At 38.2% G+C, this 23,112-nt stretch overlaps 1 protein-coding gene across 1 annotated transcript in view; it reads left to right on the top strand.

Moving 5' to 3' along the window:
• Positions 1 to 2,368: 2,368 nt before the first annotated feature.
• Positions 2,369 to 23,112, top strand: part of DSC3 (desmocollin 3) — a 47,448-nt gene continuing 26,704 nt past the window's right edge. The window contains exons 1-6 of the mRNA XM_042909683.1: positions 2,369 to 2,434; positions 13,325 to 13,409; positions 15,462 to 15,661; positions 17,328 to 17,447; positions 20,433 to 20,588; positions 21,905 to 22,049. Of these exons, the coding sequence (XP_042765617.1) occupies positions 2,369 to 2,434; positions 13,325 to 13,409; positions 15,462 to 15,661; positions 17,328 to 17,447; positions 20,433 to 20,588; positions 21,905 to 22,049 (772 nt within the window). The remainder of the gene's footprint in view (positions 2,435 to 13,324; positions 13,410 to 15,461; positions 15,662 to 17,327; positions 17,448 to 20,432; positions 20,589 to 21,904; positions 22,050 to 23,112) is intronic.

The raw sequence follows: 23,112 nt of genomic DNA, 5'->3' as shown, positions 1-23,112 counted from the left end.
AACTGAAATCACTGAAAAGTAAGACTACTTAGAATAAAGGAAAACATTTCAAGCCTTTTATTCCCTAGGAAAGCTATATGAAGACATAAACAGGTTATGAAGGAAGTTAATGACTTCATTAACCCACCCAAAGTGATAATTCTGTAACAGTAGTTAGCAACTGTTTTTACAGATTGAGTAGATGATTCTTCCATCTTTTCCAGGATGAAATTCAGCTCCTCAACCTGGTTTCTTATAAGCCTAGCTTTCTAACCTAATTCCCAGTCATTGGACTTCTTCTGAACTCCAGTGGTTCTGAAGAATCTCTCTTCCTGTATTCCTGATGTAGGAAGGTGTTACCAGGCTCTTCAGTGCTACACCAGTATTGTTGCCTTTGTCTGGAACATGGTCCTGCCCTCTCCCTTTCTCTGTTGGTTCTTATATCAAGCATTTGTTCTCAGTTCTGAGGGTTGAGGGTTCAAAATTAAGGTGCTGGCCTATTTGACCTCTGATGAGGACTCTCTTTCTGGTTTGTAAACACCCACCTTCTCACTGTGTCCACACACGGAGCAGGGAGAGACAGACAGAGACACAGAAAGACAGAGGAGGGGAGCTCTCTCTGGTGTCTCTTCTCATAAGGACACTAATTCCATCAGATCAGGGCCCCACCATCATAATGTCATTAATGTCAATTCCTTCCTCATCGGCCCTATCTCCAAATGCAGTCATAGGCAGGTTAGGTCTTCACCATATGAATTTTGAGGGGACACAGTTCAGTCTATGGCATCACCTATGTTACAGGAAAGCCATGATTCACTTGTGTTTCTAAAGGCTGTCTAGGGCCAGAGAATCTTTGAGAGCCTTTTCCTGAGGTCTTGGGTAACATGAAAATGATTGGGGCAGAGAAAAGTTTGGAGAACTTTCTCTGAGACCGGAAGGCTTCTTTCATTCAGAGGCCTCCAGAGGTGAGACAGGATTTCTGATGGGTGCCTTGGATGCCTCAGAGCTGGGACTGGAAGTGAATTTAGTGTCTGAATCCTCAGAGCCTGTGAGTTTCAGGGAAGCCCCAGACTTCAGTTAACAAGCCTACTGGATGGGCAGGGTGGGATGATTGAAGGCCATAGCACCTTCCCTGATTAATCTAGACTATCTGAGGGTTCTGACATTGGAACTTGTACATGGACTTTGAGGAACAGCAACGCACCTAAGAAGGAGTTCCTCCTGAATTCGACAAGTGGGGGCTTTGGGGATACAAAATTCCATCGAGAGGGAAATAAAGGAATGTGTCCAGGTGTTGTTAGCTACCTCCCCATTAAAACATTTACCCTGCTGGGCTAGGATGCTAACCTTTATGCCCTCCTAGACTTTGGGTTGCTTTGGGCTGCAACTGGGTTTTGTACATTCTCTTTCCTCCAGCCCCTTGCACAATGCCTTGGTGACCTGGGTGACATTTATTGAGTAATATTGAATTTCCAAGCTTCATTTTAGAGTAGAAGCTTTTGGGTGGTAGGTTTACTTTCCTTTTACCACAGACTGAAAAATGGCACCTTAGCATACTTACCATGTAATTACTAAATCAATACTTCACATAGAAGAACAAATTCTTTCTTAGAAGGTTCATATAAGGTCACAAAATTGGCGGTAAAGAAGACTTCATGTAATCACTCATATTTTGGACACTTCAAATGGTCAGATATCGGAGTTTCTTCTACTTGGTTTTAATTTCTGGTATACCGAATGCCAGTTTATTCAAGCCACTTGGGATAGTCTTCCCTTGGTCGTTTATCTTACCATGTTAGTCAAGTTTGTAAAGAATACATAAATGGTTTATTACCCGGGAGACATTGGCCGGCATTCGATCAGGAGCGGAATGAAGGGAGGATGCGCTGATGCAATGACGGAGGTGTTCCTGGCACCCCGGAGCGCCCGTGTTGGGACAGGGATCCCTGCAGGCGGATTTGGGTCCTGCAGCGGGAGCGCGCAAGCGGCGTCGGCCAGGGGGTTCGCTCCGGCCCGGGCCACGCGGAGGGAAGGCGGGGCGGACGAGGGGCGTGGGGCGTGGGAAAGGCGGCAGAGGGTGGGCCTGGGACCGCTTTCCCGCGAGAGCCAGCGCCCGGCGCGGCCCCGGGGGAGCGGAGGGGCAGGCTCGGGCAGCTCCCCGGCTGCCCGCGTGATTCGACTTGAGAAATAAGCAGGAGGGGCGGCCCGGCGTCTGCCGCGTCCAGTCCCGTCTCAGGAGGGAACACGCTCCCGGGCAGGCAAGCCTGACAGATCCAAGGAGACTTGGAGAGGAGCGGCAGCGAGGCACGCCCGCACCGCGCGCGTCGCTGCACCTCCGCCCGGCGCCCGCGGCCCCCTTCCTGCCTCGCGGCCCCTTTCCCGCCCCCCGATGGCCGCCGCCGAGCGTCCGATCCCCCTGCGCGGAGCCCTCTCCGGGCTGTTGCTGACCCTCGTGGTGAGTAGGAGCCGGGATCGGGAAGGGCTGGACCCGCCCTGTCCCGCGGGGAGAGCGGAGCCCGGGCCAAGCGGACCGAGAGCGGACCGCCGCGCCTCCGCTCAGTCCTGCGGGGCAGGACCAGCCAAGTTTGGGCCTGGACGGGTGAGGGCAGAAAACGAGTCTTGGAGGGACGACTCGGGACGGGGTTTTGTGTTTGATTACGGTCGCGCCCCGGCGTGTCTGCGCTCTCCCGGGCGGTCGACGGTGCCTGGGGTTCACGCCCTCCCCCTGGCTCCCCAGGCTAGGGACGAAGGTGGGGGGTGGGGGGTGGCACGTCTGTGTGGAGAGCGACGAACTGTACTTGGGCAGGTGTTTCAGGATCCCTGAGTGAGCGAAACACAGGTGTGAGATGGGGTTCAGGAGGCTGCCCCACCCCAGGCTTACCTGGGATGGGGACGTTAGTGACTGGAGGGGCTGGAACGGTGCCTCTGGGTCCCGGCGTGGAGTAAACTCTGAAAACCGGCTTCCAGATTCTGCCTCCGCTAAATGGAGCTCACCCCGGAGTCTCCTGGCCCGAGGCGAAGTGTGCCTGAGGCACGGGGGGCGTGGGAAGGCTGGATCCTGGCTGCGGTTGGGGTCGCGGTTGGTGATGCGGGGGAGGGGGGACTGTCGGGGTGGGCAGAGAGCGTAGAGTCCGGGTGGGTGGAGTGGGGGGATAGGCGTGGGCTTGGGTGGTCCAGTGTCCAGCTCCGGGAAGGACTGCGCAAACCCAGAGTCCATCTTCGGGCCGTATGTGCCCCGGAAACCTGCCACCCAGGACCAGGTTCACCTGGATAGGAAGTTAGGGACAATTCTCTGAGAATTCAGGAGACACACGGCGAAGAAGCCGGAACTCTGTCGGCGCGATTAAGTGCGGAGATTCAGACTAGACCAGGGTCGCTCTCAGGGTGTGCTGTGGAAAGGAGCCGCGCGCGACCCCGCAAACCCGAATCCAAGCATGGGCCTGGGGTCGGATTCGGAGAGAACCTACCTAGCTGGGGAGTAGGTTGGCTGTGGCTACACGGATTCTTGCTGCTCCTCTGCCTTTGGGGCCAGTGGATCAAAGCTTTGTCTTCTCTTTGAATCAGCGAGTTATGAATATTGGGTTGGTATTTAAGATCTAAGTTAATTTATGGACAATGACTTGTACAAATGAGCGCGTCGCCCTGCAAGGCAGCTGTTCCAACAAAATGAGCTGATGAAATGACTCTTTACAAATAGGAACCGCTCTCAAAGTGTGATCTTTTGTAATAAATTTGAGTTTCCCAGTTTTGATGTTTAAAAGCGTGGGTTTAGTGTTGTGTGATTTTTCTGCGAAAGGGGTTAGAGAATGGGGAGAGGAAACTGCAAAGGTGCTGTGTTGCCAAGATTTCCCGTGTATTCCCGCAGGGGAGGGTGTGGAATTCAAGGAGCTGTTGCGGTGCCCAGAACGGGGGCGGGGTGGAGGGTGTGCGGGTGTTGGGGTGTGGCAAGGCAAACGAGTGTGCGTTACTCTAAATGGAGATACCATCAGCTCTAGTATATGACATATTCGTTTAGGATTGCTTTAAAGAAGAATTTCCTAAAGTTTAGACTAAATGAGGAGACTTGAATACTGGAGAGTGTACATAGAATAATTTATTTCATCCAAAATCCCCAGTATACAGATACCTTGGATTTCTTCCCTGATGGGTAAATTAAGGTCTCTACTGACCATCTTCTGTTGTATTTCCTTTTGATTCATCGGACCGTCAACTTTTCAGTATAATATTAAAATCACAACACTTTTCCTTTTATAGATACCTTAACGGATCTCTCAAAAACAATTCCTTGTTTGAAGGGAGAGCGCTTCAAAGCAAGTCTTTAACACAAAACTGAGACTTTTAACAGGTTACCCTTTCCACTGAGCTGGCCCATAGGCTGAGGAATCTTCCCATTTGCACCCATCTCCATCTTTCACAGCCCTCTGTCCTCAGTACTCTCTAAACTGCCACAAAATACAACTCCTAATGGCCACCGCCACTCCCTCCCCCAGACACAAAGAAAAAGAAGAAAAGAAAAAGAAAAAGAAAAAAGGATCAGGGGTGGGGACTGGGGACTAGAAAATAAATATATCAGACCATCACTGGACTGTTGAAAGTGTAGTACCGAATGTCTCTTAAAATGTTTCTCCTGTGACTGTAACAAAAATTGAAAACGAATTTGCATGAGCTCAGCTCTCCTTCTGTCCCAATACAAATAATGGGACCCTTTCAAATATGCGTTTAATATTGTTCATCTCATCAAATCCACTTGGGGAATCGTTACTATTATATATTTTAAATAGTATGGAATTGGGCACAGTTAATCTATCATTTTCCTTCAAAAGGAATTAAAATAGCTTTTTTGTTCTAGCATAGCATACTTTTTCCCCTTGGAATATATGAATTCTGCCTGTAACCTATGCTGACAAATGGGTGTTCCAGCTTTTCAGATTTTATAGCGTTAATTAACAAGAATAATGTGACTGCTTTAGCAGACTTTTTGTTGTTCTTGTTGATAACATTTGATGTAGTAATCTTTTAAAAATAAGAGTACAATAATTTCTATTAGCTTTTGCATTAGTGACAAAAAGCCTCAGGCAAATAAAGGAAGTAAATGAGAAGTAGTCTATTTTAAAATCATAATCCTAAGAAAGTCAAGTTTTGGTATATATTTAGTGGGTGCATTATCAGGTATCTTTTTTTTTTTTTCTTAGAGAAAGAGAGCAAGCAGGGGAGGGGCAGAGAGAGGGAGAGTGAGAATACTAAGCAGACTCCAGTCCCAGAGCCCAGAGCGGGAGCCCTACACGGGGCTCAATCTCAAGACCATGAGTGAGATCATGACCTGAGCAGGAGTCCATCACTTAACCAGGTGGACCACCCAGCCACCCCTTAGCTACCTTTTTAAAAGCAGATTGTGGATGTTCATATTGAGATACAGCTAGATTCTGAAACACCTGCTGAATCACTAAATACATGTAAGCCTATGCACATTTTTTGGTCCTATTGTAATCCCCTTGGCAGTTTCCATTCCATATATGGAGTCTGTGGTTACCTGTGGTTCATCATGCTTTCCATTTAACTAGAATTCTTGTCTTACAAAGAGTTTGGTTAGAAAGAAATTTAATGGCATGACCTAAGTACCGAGAGTTACAGAGAGGTCAGTCTTAACGATTTACCTTTGAGCTGGTGAGAATTTGAAAGTAGTATTTCCATTTTGCAGAAGGTAAATGCCTAGAGGAGAGATGACAAATTTAAAATTTCATAACTATTATGCTCAACTAAGAAGATCTCATTTACTTTTTGGACTTTCCATAAATTTCCATTCTTTGGCTTCTTTTTCCTGTTGAAAAAGGATGTCATTTTAGAAAGCCTCCCTGTGAATTCACTGTAAAACTGTCCACAGGAAAAGTAAAACAATCTCAGATAACCCCTCTCATTTTCACTCTCCTTTTGGCATTAATTTTCTTATCAAGATTTATTATTAGTATGATAGCTTTCTATCATACAATTAATAACATTTGGATGATACTGTAAAATGAAACAAAGTAATTATTTTTCCCAGACTACATGGAGGATACTTTATATTATCTTTTTTAAAACTCCATTTGCTACATTTTAATTTAAAGTTGTGCAGCTCTCAGCTTTATAAATGAGATATTTAAAGTTGACTTGGAGGATTTTCCATTAAAAGAGATTTTTTTGAACTCAAATAGTCAATCCATAATTCGTTAATCTTTTTTTAAAGCTATTTATTTTGAGAGAGACTGACAGAGTGTGAGGGGAGAGGGACAGAGAGAGAGGAGAGAGAGAATCCCAAGCAGGCTCTGCGAGGTCAGTGCGTAGAGCCCAAAGCAGGGCTGGAACTCACAAAACCGTGAGATCATGACCTGAGCCAATTCAAGTGTCGGACACTTAACTGACTGAGCCACCCAAGCACCCCAATAACTCATTAATCTTAAAATTATTTTTGGATGTTGCATTTTTTAATTGGGCATTCTTCCATACAAAATTTATTTTTAAATTAACTTTAAAGGTCATTAATTCATCATTGATAATCTAATGGTGCCTTTACATTTTTAATTTTATATTCAATAATATGTCCAATCTCCACAAATATAGTATCAAATTATTTTATAGTTTTAAGAAGCATGACATAACTTAAATTTATATATGAATATTATCCCTTTCAAAAATTATATTAATGAATTAATTGTGCATTATTTCTAATGATGTCCTATATAGCAATGAAAATGAATGAACCTCTCTGTATGTTCAGCATGGATAAATTTCACAAACATAATTTGAGCAATGAAATCAAGTAGCATATAATTAGCATATGGCTGCATATACGTAAAAGCTAAAAATTGGCAAAATAAAATTATCTTCTTTAAAGACACATATACATAGGGGTGCCTGGGTGGCTCAGTCGGTTGAGCGGTCGACTTTGGCTCAGGTCATGATCTCACGGTTTGTGAGTTCGAGCCCCGCGTCCGGCTCTGTGCTGACAGCTCGGAGCCTGGGGCCTGCTTCAGATTCTGTGTCTCCCTCTCTCTGACCCTCCCCCATTTATGCTCTGTCTCTTTCTGTCTCAAAAATAAATAAACATTAAAAAAAATAAAAAAAAAAGACACATAAACATGGGATAAAATTAAGCAGAGGCAGGAAAGTAAATGATTAACACAAAAATCATCCACTAGTGATTACCTGAGTTTTAGGGGTGTGGGAGGGAAGAAAATGCTACTGAGGAGCGATATATAGAAACATTGAAAATAATAGTAATATTTTATTTCTTAACTTTGAAGGTGAGTGCCCTAGTGTTCATCTTATTGTTTCTTAAAACACACATGTACGCTATATGTGTATGTAAGTATGTGTGTGTGTGTGTGTGTGTGTGTGTGTATATATATATATATATATATATATATATATATATATATACACATATATGTATAGTCTTTTGTATGTATACTTTGTCTTACAAAGAACATTAAACAAAGAAACAAGCAATAGAGATCAACAAAACCAAAAGCTATTCTTTGAAAGTAAACACAAATGCTACTATGATTGGGCAAGTAAACAATAGAGAAGACAAAGATAAAGCAATATTAGGAATAAAAGGAGGTACAGTCATGGAGAAGACAGATGTTTTAGACAAACAGATAGCAATATTAATGTATTATTTCAATTAATTTGAAAATACAGACAAAATGAGCAATTTCCTACAAAATACAAATTACCAACATTGGCTCAAAGAGGTATACAAAACTTAAATAGACTTAAAACCATTAAAGATATTGAATTAAAAGCTAAATGCCTTCACACACAGACACCTTCATATATTCATCAATATATATTCATCAATATATTCATCGAGTCCAGGCTTGTGGTAGGTGAATTCTTCCATAATTATATGGAATGGATAATCTCTATCTTATGTAAATTGTTTCAAAGGATGGAAAAAAGTGGAACTGTCTTTAACTCATTTAGTAAGGATTTATGATATTGAAAAATAGTAGCCTGATCTCACTTATGAACATATATTTGAAGTACTAAAATAGATACCAACAAGCCAAACCAATAACATATTTGAAAAGTTAGCATGTCCATGCAAGATTTGTCTCAGGAATGGAAAAAATGGTTTCACATTAGAAAATCTATTATTGTAGTTTAACATAGTAATATATTCAGAGAGAAAAATTATTATGTTTCAAACTAAGCAAGAAATTATTTTTATTGCTATAAAATATTCTTAGTAGACTAGGAGTGTAGGGGAATGTACTTTATTTTTTTAACATACTGAAGCATACCTAACAATACTTAATGATTGAAAAAAAGAGAAAGGAAGAAAAAAAAAATGGAAAAGAGGACAGGATAGGAAAGGAAAGGAAAGGACAGGAAAAGAGGAGGCAGGAGGGAGGGAGGGAGGAAGGAAGGAAGGAAGGAAGGAAACTCATAATGAATGGTGAAATGGTAAATGTGTTATCTTTAAAGTTAGAAACAAATCCACAATGGTCACTATAGCTGTCCCTATTCAGCAGCTACTGGAGGTCCTAACGAGGACATACATGAGATAAAATATGTAACAGCAATAGGAAAAGAGGTTAAGGATTTAAGGAAGAAATCTGCCATTTTGCCAGCTATAGGATTAGCTACATGTGAAATCCTACACTTCTTCAACAAACTACTGAGAAGTAGTAAAAGTAAGCAAGGACTAGTAAAAGCAAGCAAGCAAACCCTAGAAAGGGTTTTCATGGACTTGGTCAGCTGGTCATAAGAATTTTTTGAAAGAGTAGAAGGCTAAAAAAACAAACAGACAACAAACATAATTTAAAGGAAGATAATAAGGATTGGGTCACCATAACAAATACTGCAATCTATAATAAAGCTATGTTAATTAAAACTATATAGTGTTGGTGTAGAGATAAACTCTGATGAAATAATGCAGAGTCCTGAAATAGATTCTATAATTGGGGTCCATGCATATGATATATGCAGCAGTATCATTATTAGTTAAGAAGGGAAGAACTACTCAATGATGGTTCTAGATAGTTGGCTATCCATATGGCAAAGGACAAGATTAGATATCTACAGTGCATCACACACAAAATAATTCCAGATGAGTAAAAGATTTAAAAGTTGGAAGTAACTTTAAAATTTTTGTAAATAAATATCAGATAGTGTGTTTATGATAGGGCAGAGGGGAGATATTAATATACAAAAGTATTAACTGGAGGAAAGTTTTAATGAAACTGACTACTTTAAAAAACTAAAGGAAATACTTAATAAATTTGACTACTTTCAAAGTGAAGCACTGATTATCAAAAGATACCACTAAAAGATTAAAAAAGCAAACCACCTAAGCCTACAAGTAAAATCTGATTTAAAAAAGACAAGCAATACAAAAATGACTAAATGAGAGCAACCGACGATTTACAGGAGGTAAATGACAAATTAACACAAGAAGTGATGTTCAGTCTCACTAGAAATTAAGAAAATGCACATTAAAGCATCAGCTGTAAGATTGGCAACAGTTAGAAAAGTCAAGTATAATGAATTGGAGTAGAGGATATGAGAAATAGAGGTATCTAATACTCTGGGGGACATGAAATAAATTTATGTTAGTACGCTGGACAACAAGTTGGCAGTAGTTATTGGAATTGGAGATCGTCATGTGTCTCTATTGCAGGTATGCATCTCAATATCTTGCACCTGTAAGGCTGTTTACTGTAGTGTCATTTGTAATAGAGAAAGTAGGAAACAAGAATATAATCTAAATGGCCTTCATAGGAGAATGAGAAAAATAAACTGTGGTATATTCACAGAAAAATCTTAAATGTATTGTTGAGTGAAAAATACAAGTTGTAAAAGGACGCATGAAGACACAAGCTGTGCACAGTATCAGCTTATACTTTATAGGCACATGCGTCTATAATAAAAGTACAAAAGCCTACAAGGGAAGTATAAATGCCAACTTAGAAGAAACTATTCCTTGAAGAAGAGGAAGGAAATGGAATAGAGCATAGCCACATCTGTACATTTTAATTAAAAAAATGAAATGAAGGAGTGCCTGGCTGGCTCAGTTAGAAGAGCATGAGACTCTTGATCTTGGATTGTGAGTTCAAACCCCACGTTGGGTGTAGAGGTTATTGAAACAAAATAAATAAACTTATGAAAAATGAAGCAAAAATTGCAAAATATTAATTTGAAAATCTGAAAATGTACATGCATATTTATTTTAGTATGTTCTATTTGATTTAAACATTTCATATTTATCTTCAAGTATTTTTTTTAAACAGTTGTGATTAAAACGTATTGAACATGGCTTTCTATTGATATTCAGAAATACCAACTATAGAGCTAAAACTTATTTGGACCAATGGGTACATTATTAAATAAAACCATTTTTCACCCGTGGCGACAACTATATTCTTAGAGACAATTCAGTTGAATTGTTTTTAAGAACAAATAACTTATTACTTTATTGTAACAGCAATATGATTATGACTTTCTGAAAATGACTTTTTTGATTACTATATTTAAAATAAACAATACTATTACATATTGACTCTATTTTTGAGTTGTTTTCCTCAAGTAGATAAATGTAGATAGATCTATCATTGATAGATCTTACATTGCAGTAATATTTAGAGCACATATTAGCATAAGATTTGATTATGCATACATGTATATGTGTATACAGTTTGTTACCACCATGTTTTAAAATCTTTTAATTTTATGAAGGAACTTGTTTTATATTTGATTATATCAGAAATGAAATACATTTTTGTGGTTATTATCCAGTTTTGTTTTGCTAAAGCTACTTACATGAATTTGTAAATTTGGGATACTGCTCACTGCCGATTTGTAGAGGTGGGCGTGGAAAGAGTGATTTTTATGGTTTTTATATCATTTTTTAAAACTGCTTTTTCAAGATAATAATGTATATTCCATAAAACTCACCTATGCTGTGTGCAGCTCACTACAATTTAGCAAACTTAGAGAATGCACAATCATTACCACAATCTAATTTTAGAACATTTCTATCATCTTAAAAAGAAGTCTCATACTCATTTATAGCCACTCCACAATCCTACCCCCAGTCCTAGGCAACTAATCTAGTCTGTTTCTGTATATTTGCCTCTTTTGGACGTTTTTATAAGTGAAATCATACAGTATGTGCTCTTTTGTGTCATTTCTTTCACTGAGCATAATGTTTTTTTAGGTTTATCCATATTGGTATCGTAGCATTACACCAGCTCCTTGTCTCTTTTTATGGCTGAATGGTATTCCATTTGAATGTATCACATTTTGTCTATTCATTCATAACCTAATGGACATGTGGGTTGTTTCCACTTTTTTTTGTTATTGTAAGTAATGTTGCTGTGAATATTCATATACAAGTTTTTCCATGGACATAGGTTTTTATTTCTTAAGGGTAGGAGTGAAATTGCTGGATTATATGTTGTATATGATTAACTTTTTAAGAAACTGCCAAACTGTGTTCCAAATTTGCCACACCATTTTATGTTTCCACCAGCAATGCATGAGGGTTCCAGTTTTTCTACATCCTTGGCAACACTTGTAATTTTCTGTCTTGTTTATTTTAGCCATCCTCATGGGTATCTCACTGTGGTTTGCATGACTGTAGTGCCTAAGGATGTTGGGCATCTTTTCATTCGCTCATTGGCTGTTTATACATCTTTGGATAAAATCTGTTCAAACCCTTTGCCCATTTTTTATGTTGTTTGTCTTTTTATTATTGAATTGTAAACGTTTTTTTTTTATTTTTTGATATAAGTCCTTTATTGCTATGTGATTAGAAAATATTTTCTCCCATTCTCTAGGTTGTAATTTCACTTTCTATATGGTATCTTTTGAGAAGCAAAAGTTTTAAATTTGATTAAGTCCTATTAATTGCTCTTTTACCATTTGTGCTTTTGGTGTTATAAGATATCATTGCCTAACCTAAGATCATTAAGATTTGTTTTTTAGTTTTCTTCAACAGTTTTAGTTCTTTAGGTCTGTGATCCACTTTGAATTAATTTTACACATGGTATGAGGTAGGGGTTCAAATTCATTTTCTTAATGAGGATATTTAATGATCTCAACACCATTTGTTGAAAAGACTGCTTCTTTCCCTTGAACTTATTGAAACCTTTGCCAAAAATTGGCTAACCACAAAGGTACAGGCTAAGTTATGGGATTTCAGTTCTGTCCTATTTGTCTCTACACTTACCTTTATGCCAGTACCACTCTGCCTTGATGATTGTATCTTTGTAGTAAATTTTGAAAATGGGAAATGTGAGTCCTACAACTTTGTTGTTTTCAAATTTATTTGGGTCTTTGGGTCCCTTGCATTTCTACAGGGATTAATTTTTAATTTTTGGAAAAATACTTTTGAGATTTTAATAAGGATTGCATTGAATCTGTTTGGTGAATTGTGGAAATATATCTTCTGATCCATGAAGATGGAACACCTGTTGTGAAAGGAAGTGGTTGCTTACTTCTGTTTCCAGAGTTTTATATTGCTAGTGTATAGGAATGTAATTGACTTCTGTATGTTGATCTTGTATCTTGCAATCTTACTGAACTCATTTATGATTTTTGATAGTTTTTTTTAGTGGATTCTTTGGGATTTTCTATGTACAAGATCACATCATCTGCAAATAGAGACTATTTTTCTTCTTCCTTCCCAATCGAGATGCCTTTAATTTATGTGTGCATGTGCACATGTGCAATTACCCAGTCTAGAAGTTTCCATATAATGTTGAATAGCAGTGGTGAGAAAGGACATCATTGTCTTGTTCCTGATGTCAAAGGAAAGCATCCAGTCTTTTTTATTAAGTATGATATTGGTTCTAAGTTTTCCATAGATGCCCTTTATCATGTTGAGCAAATTTCTTTTTAGTCCTAGTTTGTTGAGGACTCTTAATGGTAAATAGAAGTTGGGTTTTGTCAGTTGCTTGCATCTATTGAGATAATCATGTGCTTTTATTCTTTTTTTGTAAACAACTTTATTGAGTTAAGATTGACATACAAAAAGCTGTACAGGTTTACATATACAATTTGATGAGTTTGGAGATAAGTATACATCTGTCAAATCATCACCACAGTCTTTGGCATAAATATATCCATCATTTCTAAAAGTTTCCTCTCACCCTCTTTATTTCTATTATTTTTTTATGACAGAGCTCTGAACATAAAATCTATTCTTTTAGCAAAAATTTTAAGTACATAATATGATACAGTTAACTATGATACAGTTACAGTTAACAGTGGATCTCTAGGACTTATTTTTCTTGTTTATTTGAAACCTTATTCTTTATTCTATACTGTATTAATGTGACTTTTTTTTTTTTAATTCTAGGTCTTCAGTTTTGCCTGTGAAGCCTGCAAAAAGGTGACATTTAATATACCTTCCAAACTAGAGGCAGACAAAATAGTTGGCAGAGGTGAGACATTTCAAAACAAGTGGTTTTAAAACAGAAATTTAGTTTCGTTATGCTGAAAAGAGCATGTTATCCAACCTTTGCCTTTTGGGTTTAGCCTTAATCTATTTATATTTAGATACAATTCAAGATGGTTTGAAATATATATTCTGTTTTTTATAATTCCATGGAATTCTGTGGTTGATTCTAGTGCAAATGTTCTAATCCACGTTTTTGCAGTAATTTATGTTTTAACAGTTTAGAGATTACATGAAGAGTTAAATGTAGAATGTAGCCCTTTCATTACCCTAGGATTCTAAGCATTGGAGAAATATTGATAAGTAGCTGAGAAAATCAGAGCAGTATTTTTATCAATGCTAGAGCTGCCTTGAGGCACACCACAAGATGAGCCATTCCTTTCAAAACTGAACTTCATCAGCCATTTTCACATGGAGAATTTGGGGAACCTCAAACTTTCCCAACAGCTGGGAAGCTCTGCCCAGGTGGACTTGCCATGTGGTATAGGAATATTAGAAGAAAGTATCATGGTTGTTGTTTTGTTTGTTTTTGTTTTTGTTTTTGTGGTTTTTTTTAGAGCTATAGCTTGTCCCAAAGATACCAAATTTACTTTTTCAGCAAAGTGTCTCATTTGTGGTTAAGTGCCTCATTTAATTTTTATTAAGTAAATGTCACTTTCATTCCTAAGAAAAGGAAGAAGAAAAAGGATGTAAAAGAGAGGTCAGGGGTGTTCCTTTGAGGGGATAGACCAGAAGTTATTTTGCCAAAAATGTGAAGAGAGAAATATGTCATCATTACTAAAGATGTTCACTTCTTTTTGATTACATGTTTCCATCTGTGACAGATTTGGATTAAAGTGAAAACACTTTACATGAGTAACATAGGAATCCTATGAGAAGTTATTCCTTAAGTGAACATTAATGTATCAGTTTGGTTGTTGTTAAACCGGATAGTTGAAGAATGAGATGGATTTGATATTTCTGACCGAAGTTTTAAACTACTTACATTGATATTTATATTTTATTACTTTTTTACCTGGGAAAACTCCCAGGGAGAGGAGACGTGCATGCGGGGTTTCAGTGGGGAGCCCTGGAAAGCTCGGAATAGGAACACGAAGAGAACTAAGGGCGGAAGGGGAGCCGGTGGCTTGGGGGAGGCATGTAACAAAAAAGTGCCGGTAGGAAGAATTCAAAGAGACTTTTCTGGGGCTCCTGGCTGGCTCAGTTGGTGAAGCATGCGACTCTTGATCTTGGGGTGGGGGTTCGAGCTCCATGTTGGGTGTAGAGATTACTTAAAAATAAAATCTAAAAAAAAAAAACAAAGATAGACTTTTCTTCCTTGACTATTTGCTAAATTCATACCGTCTGTTACTCTTTGGGATCATGTGTACAACATCTGGCTGAAGACAGGTGTATCTTAAAAGACTCAGACTGTGGTGTTGAGGAAAACTTTTCTGTTTGTTTATTCAGCTGTGTGTGTTTATTCAGCTGTGTGTGGGGGCGTTATATCTCGGCTTCTTCGTGATTGCCACACACACTCCTCTTTAATAGATCATTTTTATAAGTCTTTTAGAAGCACATAAAGGTTGAAAAACACTTTCATGCCTGTATACAATTGAGTTATTTTTTTAATTAAAAATTTTTTTTCTAACTTTTAATTATTTTTGGGAGACAGAGAGAGACAAAGCATGAATGAGGGAGGAGTAGAGAGGGGGGAGAGATAGAATCCAAACAGGCTCCAGGCTCTAAGCTGTCGGCACAGAGCCTGCTGCAGGGCTTGAACCCATGAACTGTGAGATCATGACCTGAGCTGAAGTCGGATGCCCAACCAACTGAGCCACCCAGGTGCCCAAGAATTCCTTTTTAACTGAAAGAAAAGTATCATTTTTTATACATGTGAAGAAAACTAGTTAAGATATTTGGTAAATGCAGAGTGATTGATTTATTTCATTCTACTTCATGATTCTGAAGAAAATGTATACATTATCTTAACATGTCTTTTTTTTTTTTTTCTTTTGCATGTGTTTCTACTTTACAACTTGGAAACTTTTGCTTGCAGTTAATTTGAAAGAGTGCCTCAGGTCTGCAGACCTCATCCGGTCAGGTGACCCTGATTTCAGAGTTCTAGATGATGGATCAGTATACACAACTAGCACCGTGGTGTTGTCTGATGAGAAAAGATCATTCACCATATGGCTTTCTGACTCCAGGACACAGGCACAGAAGGAGATTAAGGTGCTCCTGGAACATCAGAAGAAGGTATTCAAAACACGTTGATATTTTCAGGCGTGCTTTTCTTTTCATTTAAATATTTCATTAAAAATTGTAAAGAGGACAAAAAGATAATTGGGTTTTTAATCCTCCTCTTCTCCTTTCCCTACAGTTTGCTTTCTCTCCCTCCCTCTCTTTCTTCCTCCCTTTTCCCCACCAACACAGGCTGAACATTGGCTTTGGGTTTGGCCTTGTGAAATCTACATGGCATCTCCTTTGGGAAGGCTTCTTCCACTTCTAAAGTCCAACTAATTGCCTTCATGTGTCCGTGTCTGTCAGTTTGGTTGCCCCTCTTTTATAAGCATTTGGGATTTTTTATTTGTGTAAACAATTTGTCTGTAGTTGTTGAGGGCACAAATTGATCCTTTTTCTGCTTATGGTCTCAGTAATACCTAATTCCCGAGTCAATAGGTGTATGTTAAATTCACGTTAGGTGCAGAGGTTCCCCGTGAATAAGAGGTTGATTTCAAGTGTCACAGTGATTCTGGTGTTAAAATAGGATGGAAATCCTGAAGTGTGTAGGTATGAATAAAAGTATATGTGGCATGGTATTGGCAGTTCTAGAATCCACATCATGAGAAATGTCATTGTGAAAGCAGTCACAAAAAAGATTAAAGGTTTAGAGTGGATTACAATGAATCCGTCTTAAGTGTATTAATGATAAAATTAATTTAAATGACTCTTTAGCACATCAATAAATGTTTAATAAAATTAGTTATGTATTAATTCTCAGGAAATAAATTTCTTCCTTGCAACACCATGAAATGAAATAGAAATCACTAAAAAGTCCCATCCAGCTTTTTGCAGTGATGGAAATGTTCGTAATCGGCATGGCCTGATCTAGTAGCCCAATATTAATGGCTACTGAGCACTCGGCATGTGGCTAGTGCCACTGAAGGATGGAATTTTACATTTTATTTAATTATAATCAATTTAAATTTAAATACAGTAAAACCGTGGTTTGTGACTATAATTTGTTCCAGAAACATGCTTGTAATCCGAAGCATTTGTATATCAAAGGAAATTTCAAGAACCATTGGCTCAGTTATGATCATGTGACGTTCGATGTCACATACTACTTGTATTGCAAGACATCGCTCATTTATCAAATTAAAATTTATTAGAAATGTTTGCTCGTCTTGCAACCCTCTCGGAACAAGTTACTTACTTGCAATCCAAGGTCTTGCTGTAATCAGCCTATGGCTAGAGCTACCATATTGGAGAGTGCAGATGGGAGTGATAAGGCAATGAAGAGCATGCATTTTCTTGCTCTGGTTCTTCTGAGACTGTGAGGTTTTAGCAGAAAGAACAGGTAAGGGCCATCTATAGATTGTTATAAAGAGAATGTGTTCACTATGTGTATTTGGGAAAGAAGGAAAACTAAGAGTGCACTGATGATTTTCCTATCCTTGAAAGTATGGTCAGTGTTAGAAAGATATACAAAATGAAATTCTTCAGTTTATGAAACCTTTAAAATGTGGATGCATTCTTTCTTACCCACCTAATGCAAAAAGGCCTTAAAAAATACTTTAAAAAACTCCTGAGACTGAGCCTCCAGGGAGGCATTAGGTTTAGGGACCGGCTACTCATTTGTAACAACATCGTCATTGGCTGTGGTACTTTTATTTATCTAATTTCCTTTCTCTAAATTCAGGTGCTGAGGAAAAGACATGCTAAAGAAGACGTTCTCAGGCGTTCCAAGAGGAGATGGGCCCCTATTCCCTGTTCAATGCAAGAGAATTCACTGGGCCCCTTCCCTTTGTTTCTTCAACAAGTAGGTTTTACATTCTTTCTGATTGGGAAGGTTTTGATTCCAGAGCCTGTTTTGTTCAGGCTTCACAACTCTTTAGACATTTAAATAAGCAGATTTGATTGAAGATTTTCATGAAGTATAATAAAAGTGAGTAAAATGAGAAAATCACTAAAAAACTAAGAATAATATGAGAGAGAATGCAGCCACTAAAAGATCTTTATTAGTTTTTTCATTCGTTTAGCAGCTACTTCTTGAGCACCTACTATGTCCCATGGAAGGTACTGCTGTAAGTACGACACTAGAAATAAATTTAGTCTTACCCTCGCTCTCCTGTAGGCTAGTGAGGAAGAAGGGTAGGCAGTTGGTTACAATACTGAGTGATAAGTGCTTTGGTAGAGATGGTTTGGGTGATCTGAGAATTCATGGGGTCAGCACCGAGTCCTGAGATGAAATGTGGTACAAATCAAGGAAAGACTTAGAAGAGGAGACAGCAGAGGGTGGACCTGAGGGATGAAAACATTATGCAAGTAAATAATTGTGGAGAAGACGAGCTCGTTGGAGGAGTCCTCCTACTTATGATGGGGCTGGAGCAGGGAGATGAGGCAGAGGACGCAGGTAGACATTAAACCATAATGGACCATGTGTGTCCTGTTAGGGAGTTCAACTTTTTCCTAAAAACAAGGAGAAGTTTTTAATCAGGTCAAGTTTACTTTTCATAAAGATCTACATGGAACACATACAACGAAAGCCGTTGCTGAAGTAGGGCTGTGGCCTGGTGCTTGCTTTTTTCTGTTATTGTGGCTGATGTTTCATTCCAGCGGTGGGATCTGTGTGTCCTATTTGTTGATGTTTTTAACTGTCTTTCCAGTGTCTTTCGCACTTTTTCAAAAATTCTGTTCATCGCTAGACCTTATTTTTCCTTTTCAAAAAAATATATATATATATATTTAATATTTATTTATTTTTGAGTGAGAAAGAGCACAAGAGGGGTAGAGGGGCAGAGGGAGAGAGAGAATCCCAGGAAGGCTCTGTGCTGTCAGCACAGAGCCCAATGCAGCGCTCAATCCCACGAACCATGAGATCATTATCTGAGCCAAAATCAAGAGTCAGACATTTAATTGATTGAACCACCCAACCACCCCTCAAATTTTGTATTTTAAGCACTGATGAAGCATATTAAGACATGATTTCTGATTACCAAAGTTATACTTATCATAGCTGATTTTAGCCTTTGCATCGCTAATCTTGTCACCACTTCTCAGTCCTCATTTCCTTGACATGTGTACATTTGCCATAGCTGACCCTTCCCTCTTCCTCCAAATACTTTATTCACTTGGCTTCTAGAACACCACTCATCTGGTTGTCCATTTACCTCCCTGGCCACTCTTTCATACTATGTTTTGCTAGTTTTTCCTCATTCCCATGTTTCCTCTTCTGTGAACTTTGGAGAGCTCCAGGCTCGACCCACGAACCTTGTCTCTTGTTTCTTTATATTCACTGCCTTGATAATCTTATCCAGTCTTGTAGCTTTGAGTACTGTTATCTATTGGAGACTTAAGACTTCATATTTCTAGGACAGACTGCCTAATTGCTATTTCTACTTGAAAGCTTAACGGATATTTCAAACTTAACATATGCAGAAAACAAAAAAATGTGTGTTTTCTCCTAAAAACATCCAACCATCTCAGTTAATGACACCTCATTCTTTCAGTTGTTAGGGCATCAGAGTCGGTTTGGTAAGGTTTTAGTTGTAGAGAACATACGTCTCTCTAAGTAGTTAACAGAGAGTGATTTATTACAGCACATAAGCCATTTATAGAATTGTGGCGGGGACTGAAGAAACAAACTTTAGGTTGAACTTTCAGGAATGAGTCTCCAAGCTACACTGCAGAATCCACAACCAAGGGACATGCTGTTTCCTCCATGATGGGGTAGCAAATAATTCAGGAACCAAAATGTCACTAAGTGGCTTATGCATGACAGATTTATTTATTTGATGTGAAAGTATGATCTGGTAGAGATATTTAATATAAAAAAATCACCAGGGACCTAGGCATTTTTTTTTTTTTTTAGTTTGACCATCTCTGCAGGTTCAAGAGAGTGCATCATGGTTATATCTCATTGACGTGATCTTTTCATGTGGCCACACCTAATTGTAAGGGAGCCTGGGAAGTGTCTTTCTTTTGGGCAATCTTGCACTCAGCTATAAATTCTAACACAAAGGAACATGGCAGAATAGATATTAGGGGATGTCAGCACCCTCTGACATAGTGTCATCTTCACGCTACACGTCCAACCCATTGACAAATCCTGTTGGCTGTACCTTCAAATTATATGCAGAATCTAAGCACTTCTCACCATCTCTACTGCTACATGCTGTCTAACAAACCATCATTACTCCCATGAATTCTTACAGTAACCAAGTGGTCTTCCTGCTTCTTTGCTTACCTACCCACCCACCCCCATTTAGTCCTAAAAAAACATCAAGTATTATCTATTTAAAATATAACTTACACAATATCACTCTTGTCTAAAGTTTCCAATGGCTTTCCACCTGTTTGTAGGGAAGAGTCAACAGCATTGAAATCCCTGATATGATGTGGCCTTATCTCCTACTTCTTGCTGACTACTGGCTTTCCCTGCTGCAGTCCCAGTGGCCTCTTTGCTACACCTTGAACACTCCAGACACAACCCTCACCTTTGTTATTCATGTTTCCTCTGCCAGGAAGAGTCTTCCTTGTATAGGTTATGGTTTATTGTTTTTAATTAGATTTTCTTTGGTTACTCTTTATGTTGAACATTATTTTCATTAAATTGAGCAGTTTAAAAAATCTTTTACCGAATGCTTCTTACTGTTTTGTGCGTTGATGAAATGATAAATGTGATTATTATTTTCCCAAAGTGTATTTAATATAAAAAGATATAAATGCATAAGCTACATAAAAAAGATAGCATTTTAACAGATTTTGATTTAAAATTTTTACATCTGTGTTTTTTTCCTCTTAGGTTCAATCTGATGCAGCACAGAACTATACCATTTTCTACTCAATAAGTGGGCATGGAGTTGACCAAGAACCTTTAAATTTATTTTTCATAGAAAGAGACACTGGAAATCTGTATTGTACCCGGCCTGTGGATCGTGAAGAATATGAAGTTTTTGATGTAGGAGTTTTATTGATATGCATGATTTTAAATGATTAAACTGTGTTTCTTCTGATACCCTATGGACTCTTTTCTGTCTTCCTTCATTCTCTTCTTAGAGTCAAAAGAAATAAGTTGTGCAGTATTTTGGAATATTTGATTTGCTCTTTATCTTAACTTCTGTTAGGTAAGCCTAAAATGAGCAAAGAGGTTTAGTTGTATTTGGATGTATATTCCAGTATATTTCCAAGAGTTGGTTTTGTTTATGAGGTGCTTTCTCTCTCTGGTCATGCTACATTTTCCTCTCTCCAGGACGTGGCCACAGTTGACTAGAAGGGTCTTCTTCTCTCCTCCCTCCTCCTCCTCCTCCTCCTCCTCCTCCTCCTCCTCCTTCTTCCTCTTCTTCTTCTTCTTCTTTTTCTTCTTTTAGTTTTCTTTTTTTTCCCTCCTTCCACTTGTGTGATTCTCTGACCATGTCTGGGAACTAGATAAGGGAGCAAAAGTGGGAGACCAAATCCAAATAAGGTTAATAAGCCAGTCTTCTGATATTGATGAGCTTACAATCAATGGAGAATAACTCAGACAGTTTTCAGTGTAATATGGTAAATTGTATGAGGTCATGTGGTTATCCCTGTGGTGCAGGGGGGAATGTTCCTCCATAGGAAAGAGGGATTCTCTTCCTAGAAGAAGGAAGAGATGCTCGTAAGCAAATATGACTGAGGTCCACCACATGACATTTCTTTGCTTTTGGTTAGAAAATTTTTAACTCGGTGTTATAATCACATGTTGAATAGAAATACATTCTATTTGATATTACATTGCCCTTCGGTTACTTAGCAATGTGGAAACTGGTAAATGCATTTTGTCAGAAAAACTCTTATAAATATGTGATTTATGAAGTAAAACAATAAAAGGGCTTTGCTAGTTACAAATGGAAAAATCATGGTATTATTTAGATGATGTAGAGTAGGGATTTTTCTGTTTGCAGTGAGTTTAATTGTTGTCCCCAGTATAACTTTCTGATTATGGATAGAATATGGATTATGGATAGAATAAGACTATAATCTGAGTCTAATGGACAGAATTATCTCTGACTTGGCTGTACTATGGGGTTTTATTCAAAGTGTAGCCCTTTCTACTAAATATTGGATGCTCTTTACTGTACTTAAAGTGTTTTCCATTCGATGCTTGGGTGATTAAAAAAGAATTGAGTAGAAGTTTTTAGTGGTTTGTTATCAAAAAGATTTGCAAAGAAGGTAGCAGGTAAAGCATAGTGTTCTCTCTTGCTAGAATCTTGTATTAATGGACTATTGATATTGTTTTTTCCTGTTTTACAGTTGATTGCCTATGCCTCAACTGCAGATGGGTATTCAGCAGACATGCCTCTTCCACTGCCCATCAGAGTGGAGGATGAAAATGACAACCACCCTATTTTCACAGAAGCTATTTATAATTTTGAAGTTCCAGAAAGTAGCAGACTTGGTAAGATAACTTTTTTAAATTGAACTTTCTTGCATATGGCTTCTTTTGCCATTTGTATTTTTTTCTTTTAGGAACTGTATGTGCATTTCCTTTGCTCTTATGTTCCTTGGTGTTTATCTTGCTCTTAACTGTTTCTTTTTTTAAATCTACCTAAAAATGCTCTTTACATATTAAGGTTATTAACCTATTGTTGCACTGCAAATATTTTCCCATTGTATTGCTGCTTTTCAGTTTACTTTTTGAGGTACAGAGGTTCAGGACTTGCATTTAGTTAAATCAATCCTTATTCCTATTGGACTTTATGGTAAGAGAACTTCTAAAAGTAAAATGTATTATGCTAAATATCTTTGTGCACATTTTTTTGAGACATTGGGTTTTTTTATACCAAGACCAGATTATCCTGAGATGATATCAAACCAGTATCTACTTTCCAGAATACATTTAATCCTATCACATCCAAACAGAGTGTAACCTATAGGATATTACAAGAGTTTGGTGTGGTCTATATGATACCAATTAATTATAAAAGCGGATAACAGTTATTTAATCTTGGAATCATATTCAATTTATATACTTTATTACACTTGATCATTTTGTGGATTTATCATCATTCTCTTCTCTAATACAGGACATATAGGATAGAATTACAATAAAATTAAAATTAATATCAATATTTATATTAGGTTTTATTTAAGGAGGTGTTAAATGACATCTACTGAGAACACAATTTTTTAAAGCTCTAATTTATATTACCTCTTTTCTTAAAACTGCTACTTTACTACTTCCAATTTGGAATGAATATGGGGATAACTCTAGAGAAGCTTACATCACATATTCTAAACACTTGCTCAGACATGGAAAGCCAAAATGTTCAGGTTAGTTGGCCCTGATGTCTTCTGAGACTTGCAACATGGAAAGTAGCCATTCACAATAAAGTTGAAAGAATGTGGACTCATTCATAAAGGGTGACTTTGCTAAATTGCCTATTAAAGTTTCTAGTAGTTACTTAGGTCTTCAGTATATTTTTATATCTGCTATACCCCTTTATATTTTACTTGGATAA

The sequence above is a fragment of the Panthera leo genome, chromosome D3, assembly GCF_018350215.1.
Source record: "Panthera leo isolate Ple1 chromosome D3, P.leo_Ple1_pat1.1, whole genome shotgun sequence".
In the NCBI taxonomy this organism is placed as follows: Eukaryota; Metazoa; Chordata; class Mammalia; order Carnivora; family Felidae; genus Panthera; species Panthera leo.
Note: the sequence above shows the minus strand (reverse complement) of the source record. Positions and strands in the feature narration are given on the sequence as shown.